At 32.5% G+C, this 21,214-nt stretch overlaps 8 protein-coding genes across 8 annotated transcripts; 5 read left to right on the top strand and 3 right to left on the bottom strand. All coding sequences in view use genetic code 12, as the record gives it.

Moving 5' to 3' along the window:
* Nucleotides 1-2,410: 2,410 nt before the first annotated feature.
* Nucleotides 2,411-5,947, top strand: SWE1 (tyrosine protein kinase; the record flags this gene model as incomplete). Its single annotated transcript, XM_718459.2, has 1 exon — nucleotides 2,411-5,947. The coding sequence occupies one exon, from the start codon at nucleotides 2,411-2,413 to the stop codon at nucleotides 5,945-5,947; it is 3,537 nt and encodes a 1,178-aa protein (XP_723552.2).
* A 4,021-nt stretch (nucleotides 5,948-9,968) lies between these two features.
* CPP1 (tyrosine/serine/threonine protein phosphatase) lies at nucleotides 9,969-11,762 on the top strand (the record flags this gene model as incomplete). Its single annotated transcript, XM_718458.2, has 1 exon — nucleotides 9,969-11,762. One exon carries the CDS (start codon nucleotides 9,969-9,971, stop codon nucleotides 11,760-11,762), a length of 1,794 nt encoding a protein of 597 aa, XP_723551.2.
* Nucleotides 11,763-12,171: 409 nt separating this feature from the next.
* SAC1 (phosphatidylinositol-3-phosphatase) lies at nucleotides 12,172-14,028 on the bottom strand (the record flags this gene model as incomplete). Its single annotated transcript, XM_718457.2, has 1 exon — nucleotides 12,172-14,028. One exon carries the CDS (start codon nucleotides 14,026-14,028, stop codon nucleotides 12,172-12,174), a length of 1,857 nt encoding a protein of 618 aa, XP_723550.2.
* Nucleotides 14,029-15,194: 1,166 nt separating this feature from the next.
* On the top strand, nucleotides 15,195-16,109 carry CAALFM_C109980CA (acylglycerol lipase; the record flags this gene model as incomplete). Its single annotated transcript, XM_718456.1, has 1 exon — nucleotides 15,195-16,109. One exon carries the CDS (start codon nucleotides 15,195-15,197, stop codon nucleotides 16,107-16,109), a length of 915 nt encoding a protein of 304 aa, XP_723549.1.
* Nucleotides 16,110-16,932: 823 nt separating this feature from the next.
* On the top strand, nucleotides 16,933-19,443 carry PDC2 (Pdc2p; the record flags this gene model as incomplete). The annotated part of the gene is made up of 1 exon (XM_718455.2): nucleotides 16,933-19,443. One exon carries the CDS (start codon nucleotides 16,933-16,935, stop codon nucleotides 19,441-19,443), a length of 2,511 nt encoding a protein of 836 aa, XP_723548.2.
* Nucleotides 19,444-19,607: 164 nt separating this feature from the next.
* Nucleotides 19,608-20,032, bottom strand: PET100 (Pet100p; the record flags this gene model as incomplete). The annotated part of the gene is made up of 2 exons (XM_019475142.1): nucleotides 19,608-19,871; nucleotides 19,973-20,032. 2 exons carry the CDS (start codon nucleotides 20,030-20,032, stop codon nucleotides 19,608-19,610), a joined length of 324 nt encoding a protein of 107 aa, XP_019330687.1.
* Nucleotides 20,033-20,298: 266 nt separating this feature from the next.
* CAALFM_C109950CA (uncharacterized protein) lies at nucleotides 20,299-20,895 on the top strand (the record flags this gene model as incomplete). The annotated part of the gene is made up of 1 exon (XM_718454.2): nucleotides 20,299-20,895. The coding sequence occupies one exon, from the start codon at nucleotides 20,299-20,301 to the stop codon at nucleotides 20,893-20,895; it is 597 nt and encodes a 198-aa protein (XP_723547.2).
* On the bottom strand, nucleotides 20,877-21,161 carry CAALFM_C109940WA (uncharacterized protein; the record flags this gene model as incomplete). Its single annotated transcript, XM_019475141.1, has 1 exon — nucleotides 20,877-21,161. One exon carries the CDS (start codon nucleotides 21,159-21,161, stop codon nucleotides 20,877-20,879), a length of 285 nt encoding a protein of 94 aa, XP_019330686.1.
* Nucleotides 21,162-21,214: the final 53 nt, after the last annotated feature.

Below are 21,214 nucleotides of genomic sequence, written 5' to 3'. Positions count from 1 at the left end.
ATCTCTTTTTTTTTTTCTTCGGTTTCTTTGTTTTATAATGTATACAAAAATACACTATGAATGAGGTGATTTTGATAAAAAAATGTGTGGGTGTGAAAAATGGGATCAACTGGATGTGAACTAAAGCGAAATTGGCCACTCCAACGAATAATGTAATATATATACTCTCAAACAGTAACTGGTACTTGAATTAATAAGAAAACTAATGATACTGTTAACAAACAAATTAGATGAAAAATTAAGAAAAAGCCCAAAGTGTGAATTAGAATGTGAGCAAATATTTTTTGAAAAATGCAGATATTAGACACTTATATATATCTGTAATGTAATACATGTAAATGCATATATGCAAACCTACTGGAAAAAAAAATAAAAGGAAAAGGGACAAAGCCTACGATAAGTAGTCTATATTCTGACAAATCAAACTGTGGAAGAGTAATACTAATTATGCTCAAACGAAGAATTTAACTTGGAATACACAAATTAGATTGATCAAACGCCATTGTGGGTGGCTTTATTTGCTCAATTAGAATTTATTATTGGTTTGTTTTGTATATAACCTTACTTTAGTTTTGCCTCTCGTCTCCTTTTGTGTATTGTCACAATTTTAAAAAGCATGCCAAAGCATTGGTGCTGTTTGACATAAAAGTATGAGAATTTTAACTAAAAGAGTGTACTACTTCCGATTCAGACTAGATGTCATCACTTACACAATACCCAAAAAAAAGCGTATTTCCGAACTATCTTGAATGGACCAAACCAACTTGATAATTCTTAATAATATTCAGTAATTGCACTAAGCGTTGCACATGTAAAGGGCCAAGCATTTTATTCTGGTAAGTATTACAATCAATACTTAATCAGATAAATCAAAATACTCATTGTTCAACACCGATGAGGAAGTTATTTATTTTTTTTTTATTCTTCTCTCGGTTATGTCTGACTTTATTAATTCAATCAGCCCAACCTGCATAATTTTAAAGTATTCGAGCTAAATTATTTTTTCAAAATCCCGTCATTCCAACCAATAGAATTGATTGGATTACTAATGGCTTTTTTGAGTTTTTTCTGTTGGTTGCACGTGACTGAGAGTGTCCTACTAAACTATGCTATTTTCCAAGTTGATATGATACCTAATTAGGAAGTCAACCAAACCGAGGGTAAAAAGGACTTTGATGGTTACAAAAACACGCTTTCTTCTTTTTTTTGACAAGTTTGCTTCACAGGTCATTAATATTTAATCAATTTAAATGTTGGAATCATTGATCATGCAGATTGACTCAACATATTTTGCAAACGTACTACAATTGCTCGCCCCCCTATTTTTTTATCTTTTTTTTGCTTACAGCCTGGTTTAGACGATGAAACTCAAATTCATATCAACTCTCTTTGCCTCATCAAGCCAGTTTACTTTTTGCCTTTACTCTTCTCCTATCGTATCTTGAATATTCTTTTGTGGTAAAATCTTTCTGTTGGTTTTATAGCAATCAAGGTACATATTCCATTTGTCCTTCAGAATTAAAAGTTTTAAACTTGTTCGGATTTGAATATCCGTTTATGTTTGTAGTTGATAGGTTGATACCAAAAACAATCTAAATAATAAATGCAGTACCAAAAGCATCATTTAGTAGAGAAAGTCACGTCTAAAAAAAAAATAAGAAATCTGGTGTTTTTTTATCGCGCGCGTTTGTTTGTTTGTTTATGTTTTGGTTTTGGTTCACAGGCTTTAATTTTTTTTTTAGGGGGGAAGGGGGACGGGCTGCTCCATGGAAGGGTGGTAACCCATTCCCATTCGGCTGCAGAGCTCGCCGTATTATTCATGACCACCTCCTTCCAAAGTTCTCTTGCCAACTCTTCTCTTTATATAATAACTCCTTCGAAGTTCGTAGTAACCATCGGATAAAGAGGTGTTGTATTTATATATAATCTAACAACAAGTACTATCCCTTAACCTATTAGCTCAATGTCATTCTTCATTAAACAAGAGATATGGTAATTGTTGATTAGACAACAGTTGGGTATCCATTTGTATTGGAACGCTTTTTTTAAACTGCTGTTTTATTGTAAAAATTATTGTCGTCTTTCTTCATAACATTATTTGTAACAGTCTCTAACTGTATTGTTGGGCTGACAGTAGAATATTGCGGTCATTTTTAGGAGTGATTATAATTCTCTGTGAGAAACGCAAGCAACAAAAAAAGAACAAAGGAAACACAATCATGATTAATTATATTAATAGTAGAAACTAAAGGGTGAGCTAGATGACTGAGCGTGCGAAAAAAAAAAAAACATCATCCAAAGTATAAACAAAGTATTCTTTTTTTTTTCAATTTTACAACCAAAGATAAATAACTACACAACAACCAACATTACAGCCAAAACCACATACCTGTGCAATATTTAAGCTCCAATGGATTCAAACCCGTGTCAAGACGTATCGGGTGATACCAGTAGCACACCAATGGCCAACAATAATCCCACTAATGACAGCACAATCTCCTCTCAGAACCATTCTAAAATTGGCTTGAGAAAACACCAACAACAACACTACCACCAACACCTGCACCTGCAAATGCATTCTCATTCACAGCAGTCACCTTATATTAATCAATTGGAATACTTTACCAATAACCAGTTTTCACGCTCTTTCAATAGTTTAATTTTGGAGGATGCCAATGATGCCAATACCAACAATAGTTCAACAACAACCTTAAATAAGAAAACCATTAACAAGTCACCACCATTCAATATCAAGCAGGACTTATTAAACGATAGTATCGACACGTTTCTTGATAACTCCAACACGGAAACGATAGAAGATGGAGACGTCACAACAACAGACGACGATCACGATTTTGATGATGAAGATATTGAAGATCCTGAAGCAGTGCAGTACACCCCAACTTTGAATATCTTGAAATCCAAAAAAGTCGATAGCTTCGATATTATATCTAGCAAGCATAGAAAGAGCAATAGTCAGATTACCTACAATCTGCACGTACGGAAGCCATCCGAAGAAGATACGTCATCATCGATGGCTACAATAAGGTTATCTAACAACTCACAAAGTTCAATTAAGAGATCGTCAAAGTATTTGAATTTATCTATTGATTCCAATTTGAAAACGGTTGATGGAGGTAAAATTCCCGATGAAATAGATGACATTAGTTTGAACGAAATAGATGTTGCAGTGGCACCTAACGATTTTTCATCACCACTATCAGCAAGAAAGCCGGACATATTTGCTGCTATAACTGCAGCAAACGGGAATTCCAATAATCAATTTAAAAGGCCACACAAGTTGGTTAGTCAATCGCCTTCCCCGTCGTCAAAGAATAAGTTTCGCATATCATCATCAACCACATCTTCGCCACAGTCTAACTTGCATTCACCTTCCAAGTTGGGACTGAAAGGATTCAAAATGTTTAAAAATGCAAATAGAGACGCGATAATGTCGTCAAGCAGAGTTATGACTCCAGAAAAACCGAAAATGGTATCTAAAATATTTGGCAAGTCAGCAAAAATAAGGCGAGCTTATACCCCAACCCATACATCTACCCCAATGGCTGTCTCATCACTCAACCCTCCTTCATCATCTACACTGAATTCAACAACGGCAGCAATAACATCTACAAGTCCACCAGCAAATGAGCATTATGATATTGACAATGACTTTGACAGTCCGTCGAAAAATAGAAAACTGTCTAATATTTCTGCATCTTCAATTATTATTTATCAAGATGAAAATCATATCAAGTCAAATCATGCTAGAAAATCTAGTAATCCAATACCATACCCTCCGACCGAACCACTACCGACAAATATTTCTGCTTCTGTGGCTGAAACAGGGAAAGGGTCAACTACAACTAAAAGCAACCTATCTAAGGGTTGTCCCTTATTTGATGATAAAGAGAATAAAGCTTCTTATCAGTTTGTTAAACCATTGCAAACAGCTTTCAATTCCTCGGGGTTGGTCAAAAAGAATAGCATAAGTGGTCTGCTGGACAGGAAACTACCTCCAGAAACACCAATCAAAAGAAATCCATTAATGATTTTAAATACCAACAAAGTTGTACCTCCATATAGCAGTGGATTTGCTGAAGGAAAAGATGTAATGGGTGATCAACATGATATATATTCCCATATTCCATGTCAAAATCAACGTTTTCCTGGCAGCGTGAATCCCAACACTACTACGAACAACAACAACACTCAACAGCATCATGATAGTGATCTTTCTATTGAAGTTGGAAGGAATAATTCTTATGATGCCAGTAGTAGCACTATCAATAACACAAGTTATATCAAAATTTTCCCTTCTTCGGAATTGAAAAAGGAGCAGGTGCTTCAGCGACCACAAGAAGATTTAGAATTAGTTTTCAATTCTGACATTGAACTAGATGATAACATAATACCAGAAACACCAACAAAGAAACTGCTACTACCGAATCAGCACCATCAACATCACTTACCCCTTTACACGCAATCCAAGAGTCCATTGTTGAAGTTTGACACTGAGAAAGATGGAAGAAGGAATTTGTCAATAGTCTTAGATAAATCAAATGCAACTAAACGAGAAATTAGCGAACCACCTTCAACACCAATCAATATGTCATTTGCAAAGAATAGTTTTAAGAAACCTATGAATAATGCTGAAAGAGGTGATGACCCTGATAGTATAATTGCTCAACGCATAGATATTATGCCATCGTTAGATGAAGCTGACTCGGTGTCTGTTTATCCTTCAAAGATAGATGAACATTTAATTGAAAAGTTTGGAATGAAGAATATCAAGTATATTGGATCGGGAGCATTTTCCATTGCTTTTGAATGTTTATTTAATAACGAAAAGTTTGCTATCAAAAGAACTAAAAAACCACTTATTGGAAAATTGGAGAAACAAACTATAAAACGAGAAATTGAAGCATTGAGAGTGTTGACAAGCATTAAAGAAGATGAAGCAACTAATATGCAAGAACAAGAAGAAGGGAAAGAGTATCTAGTTTATTTCATTGAGGCCTGGGATTTTAATAATTACTACTATATAATGACAGAATTCTGTGAAGGTGGTACATTATTTGATTTCTTAGAGGAAAATAAACATTACAAAATTGATGAATTTAGAATTTGGAAGATCCTAATTGAAATTCTAAATGGGTTAAAATTTATTCATCTGAAAAATTATTTACATTTGGATTTAAAACCAGCAAACATTTTTATCACTTTTGAAGGGTCATTGAAAATTGGTGATTTCGGATTGGCTACTAAATTGCCTATACTAGAAAAGGACTTTGATCTTGAAGGAGATCGTAATTATATTGCCCCGGAATTGATTAATGACAAAATTTATACTCCGTTTGCAGATATTTTCAGTCTTGGATTGATTATATTGGAGATCGCTGCTAATATAATTTTACCAGATAATGGAACGCCATGGCGTAAATTGAGAAGTGGAGACTTGAGTGATGCTGGCCGATTATCAAGTGATAATATTTCAATGTTTTTACAACACAATCCAAATACCAATAGCAATATCAGTGGCAGTGGAAGTAGAAGTGGTAGTGGCAGTACAGGAGGCAATGGTAGTGCTGGTGATGGATCCACGAATTCGACTAATTTTAGTTATAATAGTTTGCTGGGCAATTCATTAACTTTAAACCCACCAGTCAAAGCAGTACATGGTACAAGTGACACTAATAACACATTGGCTAGTGAATTAAGTAAAAACATAGAAGGTTTGATTCCTAGTTGGGCTCCAGATTTTTTGGTCCATGGGGATCTGATGAATTTGGATAAGTTGGTGAATAAAATGTTGAGACCAAACCCATTTGATAGACCAAGTGCTTGTAATATATTAGAAATGCCTGAATGTTTAATTGTTGAAAACCGCAGGAAATGTGGTGCTACTATTTTTGAAGGAGAATTTGGTAGTCCACCTGATGAATAAGTGATAAATATTTCCTTGAACAAAGAAGAGAATTGATTTTAAAAAAATTTGTGTATTATTATGAATCATTTATGTATATGTTGCGAATGTTGTTAGTTATTATGTTACAATTTACAGTTAGAAATAATATAAATTACAAATTTTCTTTTTTTGCAATCTTACTAGTCTTGAATTGAATCTCTTGAAATGATTTCACTAATGAAGTGATTAGAAATCAATAATCAATTTGAGTTAATTAGAATTGGATACAGCAAATAAGCATGGTTATATACGTTATTTAATATGATGAAACCAAGTGTTTTTTTTTTTTTTGGTTGCGAAATTTACCAAAATTTGTGAGTAAAAAAAAAATGAATTGAGTTTTTATCAAAAAAATCTACTGTTCGTGCAAAATGGCACATTAGCATCATGCTATCCAAAACCAACCTTGCCAATACCCAACATCAACGATCATGAATAGCTTCAGACAATAGATTAAACGCCAAAAAGATGATGAGGCTAGTTCAAAACTCTATTGTTCAACCCCTATGTTTGTTTTTTACCAAAAAAATGATGACCTCAAAATAACTTTTTGACAGTTCATTTTGCCGTTTCATTGTTAAATTAGTTGACTATAATAACGACAAAGAATTGCTTCAAAAGTATTTTGGCTATTGATTAACAATAGACTATTGTAATCCCTCTTCATCACCTAAATAAATGTCGATAAGAAACTATAAAAGCTGGTAATTTAGATTTAACCTGTAATAGAAAGTTCCACAAAACAAGAAATAGCATTATTCTTATGCAATCATTTGATAGTTAATCCGAGTTCCTGAATCACGAAAAGGATAAAACAACAAAAAAAAACACAAAATTTGGAATGATATACACAATGTGGAAAAGCTACGAACTTGGTGAACATCAGGTGGTATTCAATACCGCTTACGGTCGAATTCATCTTTATAATGTCTTGAAAAAAGTGCGAGTCTTTAGTTTAGTCAAATTGTCGTCAAACATAGCAGTGTACTAAAATATCTAATAAAAGTCAACAACAATAAGTAACTGAAAAATCAGTAATAATGGAAATACGGTATTAGTAGTTAGTTAATTAGTAAAAACAGTAATCCCTAAAAGTTAAATGAAACAATAGACTAAAGATAGAAAACAACCAAACGCATTTAATAGACACTATAGCTATTGTTTTATTGTTTCAGATTCAACTAACCAGTTTAGCGTAGCCAAAACATGATTGATTGGTTAAGGACTTGATCTAATTCTTATTGGAACCAACCTAGGTTTTGAAAGATATGAATATTGCTAGTATGTAATTGTGATTAATTAACACAAATGAGCTATTTATAGCTGACACGCATAATTGAACTTAATGTGGGAGACTAAAATTCTGTTTCAAGTTTGGATCTCTTTATTCTTTCTTTTTTTGTACGTGTTTCATGATACACAGCGTTAATTATCGTTACCACCACAACCACAACTGCCACCGTCGCCACCGCCACCGCTATTATCCTTTCTTACTATTACAAAGAATAAACAAACTAAGAACAAAGGTATCAAAGTATCATAAAATACAAAGGGTTTAACAATAGATTTAAATTTATCTTATTTTTGAACTAAGTTACAATTAAAGGTTGGTATACTTGGCTCAAGTTTGTTTATAATGTAGATACTACTTTTTATTTTTAGTTTTTGGGCTCATTAGTTTCAACGTGCTGTAGTGTCTCGCCTTGTTTTAAATTGGAATTTTGATTAACACGTAAAAACAGGTACATGTGCATGAAAAGCTGGACAATCAAATTATAAACTATTACTATCTTTCTCCAGACAGTCTATTTGCTTGATAATTTTGGAGAACATGCTTAGCCTTTTTTTTTCTTGTCAACTAATATGTGATGGGATGAATCGGTCATCTGTGAGATCACTCTTGACATTCAAATTGGTGTGATTTATCTACAGTGATTTAACAAGGGGCTTCACTAGTGTCATTTTGCATTTGTCTCAATTCTTCCTTCTTTCCCTCCCCTGAAAACTAAAATTCGAAATAAAAACAAAGAGCACTTCAAATGCAAAAACAAGACATAGAAGCCACAAAGCAATTTCTGAAACCAAACACACATACTTAAGCTTACACAAAATCCCTAGTTGCTAAAAAAATAAAGAAGAACAAGAAATCACGGCCCTTGTCAATCATTCTAAACAATAACAATTATTGGCAACCTAAGACACCAAGAAATGATGAGGCCAATTTCTGCTCTCATAATATTCGTAAACAACACACAGGATTGAAAGTGGAAATAGTGTAAACACTTTCAACTGGACTGAGAGATTCAGCTATTGTTCCGCTCATATCATAAATTTGCTCACAAGCCTCTATTTCCTCGTTTCTATTTATTTCTCTTCAGATGGATGGCACTGGTTGTCAAATTTCCTCTTTTTTTCAAATCTATTTTCTTTTTTACAACCACTTTGTGGATTGCTGCAATATTTGGAGAATAACTACACCAATCAATCCTTTCTGCTACAGTTAAAACAGATTGAGAAATGAACCCCACATCCCACGGCTCTAATCAAGCTCAAACTTGAATGTCAACATCTGAAAAGGAGTTCTACATCTTACACAAATTAAATGAAAGGCACACAAAATAACAGCATTGGCTGTTTTTCTTTCTTTTCTGTCTTTCTTTCCGTTTCACCAACCATCGAACAAACAAAACTTCACCCTCCAACCCTTGGAAGACGCACAAGAGGAGACTCAAGCTCTTATACCATTGGACTCTCATTGGAACCTCACACATTCAGTTATTGTTTGATTTGCCATTTAGATTGTGATTTAGGATTTCTTACATCAAGCAGAATCTAATTGTCAGCCATCAATTTGGTTTCACAGTAAGCACCAGTACGGCCTCGAATTGTGTGTGTATATAGGTGTGTACAGAGTGATAAAATTTGTTTTAAAACATAATTTTGTCACTAAATCACCATCAATTGTTGTTTTATTTTTTTTTTCTTTTTTATTTTTTTACAACACCAAAAAGAAATTGGAAAGAAAATACAAAACTGACACAACACTATACAACACAACACAACATTTGCAGATAATGCAGTATATATACACATGCAAAAGACATTCAAAAAATACACCAGTAAATGAAAGCAAGAAAAATTATAAATATAAACTTAGATCAAATTGTCTTCAATTAAATTTTTAATAAAATTTTATAATTTTAATTACTTTCTAATAAGAATAAGATTATTGTTTTTTTATTTAACCAGAGTTAAAATTCCTACCCAAGAATCCTACAACTTTACTTTATTTGTGGTTTCTTCATTACTTTCAATTATTGCCACTTTCATCAGCTCCTTCAATAAACCACAACCTTCATTTGTCATTTGATCTTCACGATAATCAGACAATTAGTTGCCAAAAAGAAAAGGAAATTCCAAAATAATATCCCCAAAAAATAAAAGAAAAGAAAAGAAAAGTCAGAAGCTCCTTTCATTTTGTCTTCATTTATATATCTTTGCAAGTCCAAGTAAATTGTTTTCCCAGTCAGATTTTTTTTTTCTTTTCGATAATTGATTTTTAAGGTTTCTACTCTTTTACTTTTATTCATCAAGTTTTTAAGTGTTGTTTACCTTAACATATCATCAATCCACTACACCCTAGAACACGTCTATAATTGTTACACAATTTAATTTAAACAGTCTTAACAATAGGGTAAAGGAAAAAAAAAAGGAATTTGTTTTTTACCCCTGCGAAATTTTCGAGATTTTAAATTTTTTTTCTGTTTTATATTTGGAAACTAGAAAGAGTGATTTATATTTTATAATCATTTTATTTTCATTTGTTGTTGTTCCTATTTTTATTACCAAATATCCATATTATTTGAACAACCAGGACAGTTCTTTCCAACTGATTTAATTTGTTCCCATTTTTTTTCTAAAAAAAAACAGTAAAAGCTGGCTTGTTGTACCTTGGTTCAGTTTTGTTTTTCCTGTCAAAAATATCGTTTGTTTGCCTTATATGACTACACCACTATCGAGTTATTCAACTACCGTTACCAATCACCATCCTACATTTAGTTTTGAAAGTCTAAACTCAATATCTAGTAACAATTCAACAAGAAATAATCAATCGAATAGTGTAAACAGTTTATTATATTTCAATTCCAGTGGTTCAAGTATGGTGTCATCATCGTCAGATGCTGCGCCCACGAGTATTTCCACAACCACGACTTCAACAACTTCCATGACAGGTGCAAGTGCCAATGCTGACAATCAGCAAGTGTACACCATCACTGAGGAAGACAGTATCAATGATATCAATCGAAAGGAGCAAAACTCATTTAGCATACAACCAAATCAAACACCAACAATGTTACCAACCTCATCTTACACCTTACAAAGACCACCGGGTTTGCACGAGTACACGTCATCGATATCTTCAATTTCATCAACAAGTTCCAACTCCACATCAGCACCAGTATCCCCTGCTTTAATAAATTACTCACCAAAGCATTCTCGAAAACCCAATTCTTTGAACTTGAACCGAAATATGAAAAATCTATCATTAAACTTGCATGACTCAACAAACGGTTACACTAGTCCTTTACCCAAATCAACAAATTCAAATCAACCAAGAAGTAATTTCATCATGGATTCACCCAGCAAAAAAAGTACTCCTGTTAATCGTATAGGCAACAATAATGGAAATGATTACATAAATGCTACCTTATTGCAAACACCATCGATAACGCAAACACCAACCATGCCACCCCCATTATCACTTGCTCAAGGTCCACCTAGTAGTGTAGGATCTGAATCAGTATATAAGTTCCCACCAATAAGTAATGCTTGCTTGAACTATTCAGCTGGTGATTCTGATAGTGAAGTTGAATCAATGTCTATGAAACAAGCAGCAAAGAACACCATTATACCGCCAATGGCTCCACCATTTGCTTTGCAGTCAAAATCATCTCCACTTTCCACTCCTCCGAGATTACACAGTCCATTGGGTGTAGACAGAGGTTTACCTATATCAATGTCTCCTATACAATCATCGCTCAATCAAAAGTTCAACAATATAACACTACAAACACCTTTGAACTCTTCATTCCTGATAAATAATGATGAGGCAACAAATTTCAACAACAAAAATAACAAAAACAATAATAACAATAGTACTGCCACTACCACTATCACTAATACCATCTTATCAACTCCACAAAACGTGAGATACAATTCTAAGAAATTTCACCCTCCTGAAGAATTACAAGAACTGACATCAATAAATGCATATCCAAATGGGCCAAAAAATGTGTTGAACAATTTAATTTATTTGTATTCAGATCCAGCTCAAGGGAAAATAGATATCAATAAGTTTGATTTGGTGATCAATGTGGCCAAAGAATGTGACAACATGTCTCTACAGTATATGAATCAAGTTCCCAATCAAAGGGAATATGTGTACATTCCATGGTCACATAATTCGAACATCTCAAAGGATTTGTTTCAAATAACCAACAAGATTGATCAATTTTTCACTAATGGACGTAAAATATTGATTCATTGTCAATGTGGAGTATCGCGATCAGCATGTGTTGTTGTAGCATTTTATATGAAGAAATTCCAATTGGGAGTTAATGAAGCTTATGAATTATTAAAGAATGGTGATCAAAAATATATTGATGCCTGTGATAGAATATGTCCTAATATGAATTTAATTTTCGAATTGATGGAATTTGGTGATAAATTGAATAACAATGAAATAAGCACCCAACAACTATTAATGAATAGTCCACCTACTATTAATTTATAGTATAGAATAAACAAATTATTGCTAAGGTTCATAAAATTTAATTTCATGGATATTATAATGAGGGAAGGTGTATATATAAAGAGAAAAGGTTTGTATTTGGGGAAATGGTAATTTTTTGGTTAATAAAGGATATATGTTTAACTATTTATTTATTAATAAGTATGTAAATTAATTTCTATATAATCACGTATTATTTCTGTATTATTATAGATTTTGATTCAATAATAAATAGCTTACAATATTTACTGATATTGGTTTTGAAAGTGTGATATCATGTAGTGAAGTGATAATAAGTGGTACAGTAAAAAGGTTTTGCAAAACACAATGTATGTATAATCATCTATTATATAAAATAAGCAGCTACAACTAAAGACAACTTTCTAAAAAAAAAAACAACCCCCACAGCTAATCAATTCTTTTTCTTATTATTAACTGTGAAATTTTCTGCTTCTTCATATTTAATACCAACAATTTTCCCAGTAGTACCATTAGTATAAATTTCATTTTTCTTCAAGAAATCCAAATTAATTAATTTAGGCCAATCAACAAATTGATAACCATGACTATTAATATATGATAAATTTTTCAAATTAAATAAAATACAAAAAGCCATAATGAATAAATTTTTCCAATTCCAAATTGAACCTTTAGGGAAATAAATAATTGCCAATAAAATCAAAAATGATGTGCCCATTAAATAAGGTAATAATTGATTATAAGGAGATCTTCTATCAATAAACGGTGATCTAACTGAATCTTGGAATGGTTTATATTTACCCAAGAATAAATCATAAGAATCTTGTCTACTACCATCAGTTAAATTGTTTTTATAATATCTAGTGACAGAATTAAGAAAATCATTTAATCCACCTTTATAAGTACGTTTACCTAATCTTGTGAAATCAGTTTTCAATGCACCAGTACCGGAATAAGCACAAGATACAGCATCGGCATTATCAGCCCAGAAATTTTGGAAAAATAAATTGAATTGAGGATTCAATTTTTCAAAAGGAGTAACATTATTGGATGATAAATAATTAGTTTCTGTAAATTGATTTTGTAATACCCAACGTCCAATAGTACTTTGAACAACATTTGTACGATCTAAACAATCCATACAATTGGTTCTAACGATTTTATCTTGTAATCTGATAATTTTATTAGCATTTAAATCATATTCAAAATAATTATTCAGAGTGTATCCTAAGGAAATTAATCTGTCTAATAATAAATTAATTTTATGATATTTCATCCCCTTACATTCATGATGGAAATCAAAATAAATATAATTAACATGTTGACCCAATTTTTCTGGTAAATTATTCACGGCAGATTCATAAGCTTGTTTCACAGGTTTTTCATATCCTTTTTGATTGACTAAATTAACCAAATAATTATCTCCATATAAAAAAACTTGTTGATGGAAATGTTTTTCAGTGGCATCTAAGGAAGATTGAGAACTAATGACCAAATTTGGTTTATATTTTAAATTATTGATTTCTGCCCAATAAACTGGAACTGATCCTCTAGTTTGTAAAAGTGAAAAAAGATGATTATCATCAGAAATGAAAATTTGTTCGGTTTCATTAAAATTGGCTACATTACCATCAATATCAATTCCACGACGGAAATATCTTGTTCCAGCTCTTAAAGTAGAACGTCTAGTCAATAAGGCAAATTGTAAAGATTTCCCGTTGAAAACAGCGGAATGAGACTTGAAATATCCATAAATAATTGGATGAACAAAATCATTACCAACATGATTATTTACTAAATCTTGTGTCAAATATTTATTCCACCAAAATCTATCATCCACAGGTACCACTCCACCAGTATTACTTTTATTGAATTGTCTTTGTAATGAATTGGTCACGTCATATTTATTATCGATTGAATAATATAATGTAGCATTATTCAAATGTGTAGTTAATAACTTCAAATAACTCAATTCTTCTAAATTCTTTTTCGCCAAATCATTGATTCCAATAGGTAAGATTTGAAATGATTCAATAAATCCAATATCATGACCCAAAATTGATCCAGTGACGGAATGTTTATCAGCAATAATGACATAAGAATTGAATTTCAATCTGATTACACCAATAATACAAGAAATGGTTTTTGCATTGGCAAGATTTTGATAAACAAATGGAATGGTTTGAGAAACTTCAACACCACCTCCCAGTGTTAAAATAAGATAATTCCCTGATACTTTATTGTGGAAAATATGAGTTCCATCTGTTGCTGTGGAATGGGTTAACACCATTTTCTGTTATATAATTGTATAGTTGCGTATAAGGTTAGATTAAAGAAAGTGGAAAAAATAGTGTTTATATTGTGTATGTGTTTTCTTTTTTAAAGTGGGTTGTTGTTGTTGTTTTTCAAATGGTTTATCTTAAACGAGGGCGTGTACGAATGGTTGAAAAAAAAAGATCAAGTATTTGATCTTTCTTTTGTTTAAAGTGATTGTAATTTATAGATTCCTAAATATCACCAACAAATCACCAACTACAGAAGAAGAAGAAAGGTTAACAATTATTCACATTTTGATTTGAGTTTAGTAGGTGTTCTTATTTTCATTGCTGATCTCTGTGATTTCCTTAATTAGGCAAGATAAAAAAAAAAACTAAAATAGATTTCAATTCTTGTCATGTGATATATACCCATAACCTCCTCCCCCCTCCTAATAAAGTTTAATAGATCTTCTTACACTTCACTTACTTACACACACGAAGATATAGTACTAACTTACTACTATCATCGTCTGCTTGATAACTTGTTGTTGGATGAGCTTAAATTCTTACTCCGCCTTTCCTTGTAGTTTGATTTACGTTTTTTGCACGTGTCGCACATATTATTACTATAATATAATCCTCGGATGATATGAGTATTAATAGTTAAGATATTCTACTCACAAACCAAGAGTTTAATAATGTAGAACTAACCCCTTGCACTGGAATGACAAAACAGTAATTTACTCAAAACTGATTTGTAGAATTGAATATAAAGAGAAATAGTACAAATTAATGCAACAAAAGTCAGTATTGTGATGCGTTATTTTTGTCATTATTATTAGTAGTCTTGTTTCCTTTATTCCTCTATGGTTCTTGATCGTAGCTGGTATTACACTCTCGATTGTACGTTATTGTTTTACTTACTGTGGTGGCGGAGGGGTAAATAAAATATACACAGTATTCAAAAAGGCGGAGGGGTAAATAAAATATACACAGTATTCAAAAAGGCGGAGGTGGCAGGCAGGGGACGGAAAAAAGACGCGAAGGAGGATATAAATATTTCCTACTAATCAAAGATCTCCCATAAATTCTCCAAATCTATTAATTTGTTACTTTTTCCTTCTATCTTGACTCCCTGATCATATCACCACCAATTGATCATAACCTCTATCTTTTCTCCCTTTTTTATTTTTAAATAATGACTACCGTTGAAATCCCATATAAACCTAAAGGTACACCAGAAATTGAATTTGTCGAACATAATGGTGCCAATTTTAAAACTGTCACCTGGAAAGTCCCGCAATCAGTCTCTTACAAGGGTAAAATAATCTATGTTCATGGATTTGCTGAAGAATCAAATGTTTACACTGAATTTTTTGATAATTTGTCTCAAAATGGTTACGAAGTTTTCTTTTTCGATCAAAGAGGTGCTGGTGAAACTTCACCAGGTAATTTAGTTGGCTTAACTGATGAATTTCATGTCTTCAATGATTTAGATTTCTTCATTAAACGTAATTTGGATGCTAGACCAGCTGCTAATAGTAATGAGAAATTCTTCTTACTTGGACATTCCATGGGAGGTGGAATCATTTTGAACTATGGTATTAGAGGGAAATATTTAAATGATATTAGAGCCATTGTTGCTTCTGGTCCGTTGATTCAATTACATCCAAATACTCAACCTAATATTGTTTTAAGAACTTTGCAACCAGTTATTAGTAGATTGTTGCCTAATTTTAAAATTGATTCCAAATTAAACTTTGATTATATTACTTCCAACGAGAGATGGAAAAACTACATTATAGAACATGATAAAAAATTGATTGGATCTGTGAGACAATTCAATGATATGTTTGTTAGAGGTGATGCATTATTGAAACCAGAATATGTTGCTAAATTCAAAGATGATTTACCTTTGTTAATTGTTCATGGTACTAATGATAATATTAATGATATTAAAGGCAGTGAACAGTTTTTCAAATTAGTTCCTAATGATCTGGGTAATAAACATTTAGAGAAAATTGAAAAAGGTAGACACTCATTATTTATTGAAAATGATGAATTGTTTAAATTGATTTTTAAAAGAGTAGTAGATTTCTTAAACGAAAATTAGAAAAATCCCAATTGCTGAAAGAGGTGAATACAATATAGCTATTCTACACACATAATGTTATACTAAATATAAGAAATATTAAAGAACTGGGTTATTGGCTGTCTTTTTTTTAGAGGACTGGAAGTTGTTTCTCAGACTGAACTTGAAAGTTTGCAACCAGCATTTTAACTACTACAAAGAAAATTTTGATACCCGCTTGACTTTGACTTCATATGGATTTATTATTTTGGGATAGTATTAGCAATAGAGTGAATCTTATAAGTATTGAATTAAATCACGTATACTATTTCCTGATCTCTGATTATTCTCTTTTGTATAATCGCATTGGAAATAATCGATGTATTGAACAAACCCATAACAGGACAATAATTCAAGGACTCTTCTTAAATGGTAGTGGCTCATGGCATCCTTTGAGGTCTCATTTGTGGTCCCAGGGCGTAGTTAGATTAACTATCGATTAACGGTTGGCGAGAAACATAGAAACTATTGGCCCTGCGGGTACTCGCATCCACTATGCATCACTCAAAACCCCCTCGAGTCAAAAAAATTCAAGGAAGACAAAAAAAAAATTTTTAAACTCGGAAAGCCGAAAATTTATTTATGACTAAAATGTACTAATATTAAATCATTATTTACTAATTGCCACTTTCTTAATAAAAATATACTTCAATTTTCAACGGTAGTTGCAATTCAATCTTCATCGATTTTAACACTATAATAGAATATTAATAAGACAATAACCAATTGGAACTACAAGTCAAATCGTATTTTTGATTCTCCCAATAAAAATTGCAAACACCTTAATGGCAAAACTTAACAAATAATGGGGTACACTATAAAGCAAAAAATTGGAATCTGTCTAAAAGCAGAAGCAAACCCTGAAATGACTCAATCTGATTTGGCACTTTGGGCCATGAAAGAATATAATTCTGAAAGGCCACCATCACAAACTACTATATCACGGATATTGAACTCGAAAAACGACATAATTTCGAGAAAAGAGTCTGAATTTGAGCTCATAAGAAGACGTAAACGGGCAAACCCATTATTGCGACGAATTCTAACGGAATGGATTACCCAAGCAAACTGGGAAGGAATACCCATCACGACGCCAATTATACAACTGACGGCTAATGCCATATGGACTCGATTACCTAAAGAGGGACAAGAAGGTAATGGTATATTCAATCAAAAATGGTGTTCTCATTTTGTGAAAAAATTGAACATTAATATAACGGGATCGCCTCGGGATGTTTTAGACAACCGAGGATACAACTTAAATAAAGTTTGGAAATTGGATGAAATACTAGAATTGAAACGATATTTGCGAGATATCATTGATCAAGAAGATTATGCTCCTCAAGATGTGTTTGTTATTGATGATTTTCAATTGTTTTATTCTTTGCCTTTGGATCAAATATTTGATGTTTCGTCTATAGATAAGGGCATTAAACAATCAAACTCATCTGCTGAACATTCATTAACAATTATGCTCGGCTGCAACATTGACGGGTCAGAAAAACTAACACCAATAATTGTTGGGAAATACGATAAATTTGATGTTTCTAAAAGTACGCATGTAAGTTTAAACTCAATGCAATTTGATTCGGTATCGTATCAAACTTTGATGAATAAACTTACCGAAGTTTACAATATTTTTTACAAATCAAATACCAATAAATGGATCACTTCGTCAATGTTTCAAAATTATTTAACTAGATTGGATCATAAATTATCCAATTCAAGACCAAATGGACGGAAAATTCTAATTATTTTAGATGATTGTTCATCTCATCGTATTATAAATTTGAAATTTAATAATATAAGACTATGTTATTTGAAAAATGAGGCTAATCATAAAAACCCTTATAATACAACTTATTCTGGAATCAAATTTGATTATTTACCCATGAATTTTGGAATTGTGGAAGAATTTAAAATATTGTACCGATTGCAACAATATTTAGAAATGATTAATTTACAAAGAAGCAAATCGCAAATTGATTCGGACCCAATGATTGAAGAAAATTTGACTTCAACTTCAGTGGCAACAACAGCTACTGCGTTGGAGGTTTTATCAGAATCCGATTACCACATATCCTTGATTCGAGCAATTGAATGGATAACAAGATCATGGCATTCTGTGTCATCGGAACGGATTTTTTCCTCATGGAAAAAGACACATTTGTTCAATTTACTAGATTGGCCTAGTGGTAATTCTGGACAACTAGTTTATTTAAACCAGAAATTGAACACTTTTGATGAAAATAAGAGTTTGAAGAAATTAAAAGAGGTTATGAGTTATTTAAATGTGGTTATTCCTTGGGAAATTGATGAATTGGTAGGGTTGGTTAACGAGAGAGGTAAAGTTACTTTAAGTTATGCATCTATCGAAGAAATCATTGATAGTTGTTTGCTGGAACCCGTTGACGACTATGATGAAATGGGGGATGATGATGGTAGATTTGACAATAGGAAAAATGAACTTGGTGATGTTTCTTCTGTTCCAGTTGATAATAGCAATGACCCTTGGTTTACTGTAAGTGAAATAAATGAATTTCATAATGATCCATTTTATAATAATGACAAATCTATTGATGCAGCAGCAGAACCTTTAGAGCTGATTTCACCTGATAATGATAGTTCGGCTATTCCAGGTTTGGAAACCAAAGCTCTTTCTGCTATTTCAGGTTTGGGGACGACTTCAACAAGTGTTGTAAGTGATTCTCCACTGGGAACTACCCAAAAGTACAACAACATTAGCATTTATCCAAATGGTTCATTAAAGCACAAGTTGGGGGTGTTGGAGAATTGGAATCGCAAAAGGGGTCCTGGACAAGGACAAGGACAAGGACAAGAACTACAGAACCCACAGGGTCAACAACAACAAGAACAACAGCAGCAACAACAACACCAAATGTCTGGTTACAATTTCTCTCCTATATCAAATATTGAATCACCAATTGCTAGTGGTGGTTTGACCAACCCTAATGTTCAATTTGGTAATGGTGCAGGATCGTTTGACAACCAAACCCCGTTATTTATGAATAGTTTGACGTCACCGCCTCCTCCACCGCCAGTGCCAGTGCCAGTGCCAGTGCCAGTGCCACCAGTGCCATCACAAGTGCCAGCTACTTCATTTCCTCAAGATGTATCATCATCCCGAGCTGTAAGGGCCCCTATGAGTACTGCTGCCGTTGATGTTGATATGGCTACTGCTATTACTAAACTTCTTGAATATTCCGCATCTAATACATTGAAACTTTCGCAAAGTACAATAGATGATTTGGATTACAATTTACGAGTCATTAGAGCTAGACTTAATCAACGATGATGATACATTAACATCCACCAAAGGCATTTCATATTATAGGGTTTGTATTTTTATACAGTTGTATTTACACGAAGTTAACGAAATAATTCACAAAATATATAAAATATTCTGGAACACAAGAATGATATATTAGCTATGCTGGAAAAAGTTAAATCCACACAGAATTAAGACAATATTTCTTGTTGTTGCTCTTCTTCAAAATCTTCTTCAGATATACCTAATTCTCTTGCTTTTTCTTCTAATCGTTTTCTTTTCTCTAATCTGGCTCGTTTAATACGGGCGATTTCTGCTTGAATTTCATGAGGTTCTTTAGGGATTTGATTTAATGTTGATGGATCTGGCCAGAACCCTGGTAAATTGAACTTTTTATCAGTATCTAACCCAACATAATACATCACTAATATAGGAGATAATAAATAGAAACCAAACTATAGTGATGGTGTTTGTTAGTACTCTTGGTAATCATTTGTAGAGTCGTACGATTTGGAAACTCGACTAAGTTGTTGGAGACAGGTTATTGAATACATACTTTAGCTGTTTCTAGTTGTGTTCTTGTTATTCTTGTTATAAATGCACGTATGAAGCCCATGGTTATTGAGTGACTGGAAATATTTATGTTGAAAACTAAAAAGAAAGAGATTAAGAGAAGGGGAAACTAAGTTTAGTTTGGCAAGACTAATGCTTTTTTTTTTCGCTCTCCTTCGTACAATTTTCAATTAAAGGAGTTTGAAATAGAAATTGGGATTTTGACAGAGAATAAGGACAAAAAAAACAACAGACACATCTACATCTACACAATAGTTACCTTAACAGCGGCAATAAATTGGATTTCTGAAAGTTGCCTACTATAGCAAAATGAACTCATCATATACGGCAATTGAACCAGATGAACCGTTAGACTCACCACCTTCATATTCAGCTAATGATCATAATACAACAACCAACACAACCACCAGCAATCCTCTGACACAACCATATGTTAATCAACCGCAAGCAGATCAACCACAACAACCAGGAACTTCTTCTCTGTTTGAACCTCGAACTTTGTTACAAAGATTGAAAGAATCATCACACCCAATAGCATTACTATTTTATATATTTTTCCGAGTATCACCAATTGTCACATATATATTTGGAACCATAGTGATTCATCAATTCACTTCCAAAAATACATTTATATTACATTTTATTGTTTTGATTTTGCTAGTAGCTGGTGATTTCTGGAATTTAAAGAATATTTCAGGACGATTATTAGTTGGATTACGATGGTGGAATGAAACCACTTTAATAGAAAGTGAAAATGGAAATGGAAATGGAAATGCAAGTGGGCAAGTTGGTGAATCAGCTAAAGATTTTGAAAATGTTTGGGTATTTGAAACGGCTGATCCCAACAGATATATCAATCCAATTGATTCTAAAGTGTTTGGCTTTTATTATATGGACAACCAGTAGCTTGGGTAGTGTTGGGAGTTTAGCAGTTTTAAAATTGCAATTTTTATACCTTTTGTGTTTATTATTGTCGCCACTTCATTATCAATGACTAATGCAATGGCATTTACAAAATGTGATAAGTTTGGTAAGGCAAATAATTTTGCTAATGATGTGTTTACAAGAGCTGCAGGATCAATGTTTAATAATTTTAATCCATTTGGAAGATAAGATAGACATTGGTATTGATTTTTTTGAGTAAGAGAACTTTTTATATACGTCCAGACCATTTGCCTATTTATTATTATTTGTAGTTCCGTTTTTTTTTCTATAGTAATTTAAC

The sequence above is a fragment of the Candida albicans genome, chromosome 1, assembly GCF_000182965.3.
Source record: "Candida albicans SC5314 chromosome 1, complete sequence".
Taxonomy (NCBI): Eukaryota; Fungi; Ascomycota; class Pichiomycetes; order Serinales; family Debaryomycetaceae; genus Candida; species Candida albicans.
This window is presented reverse-complemented; position numbering and strand designations above follow the sequence as displayed.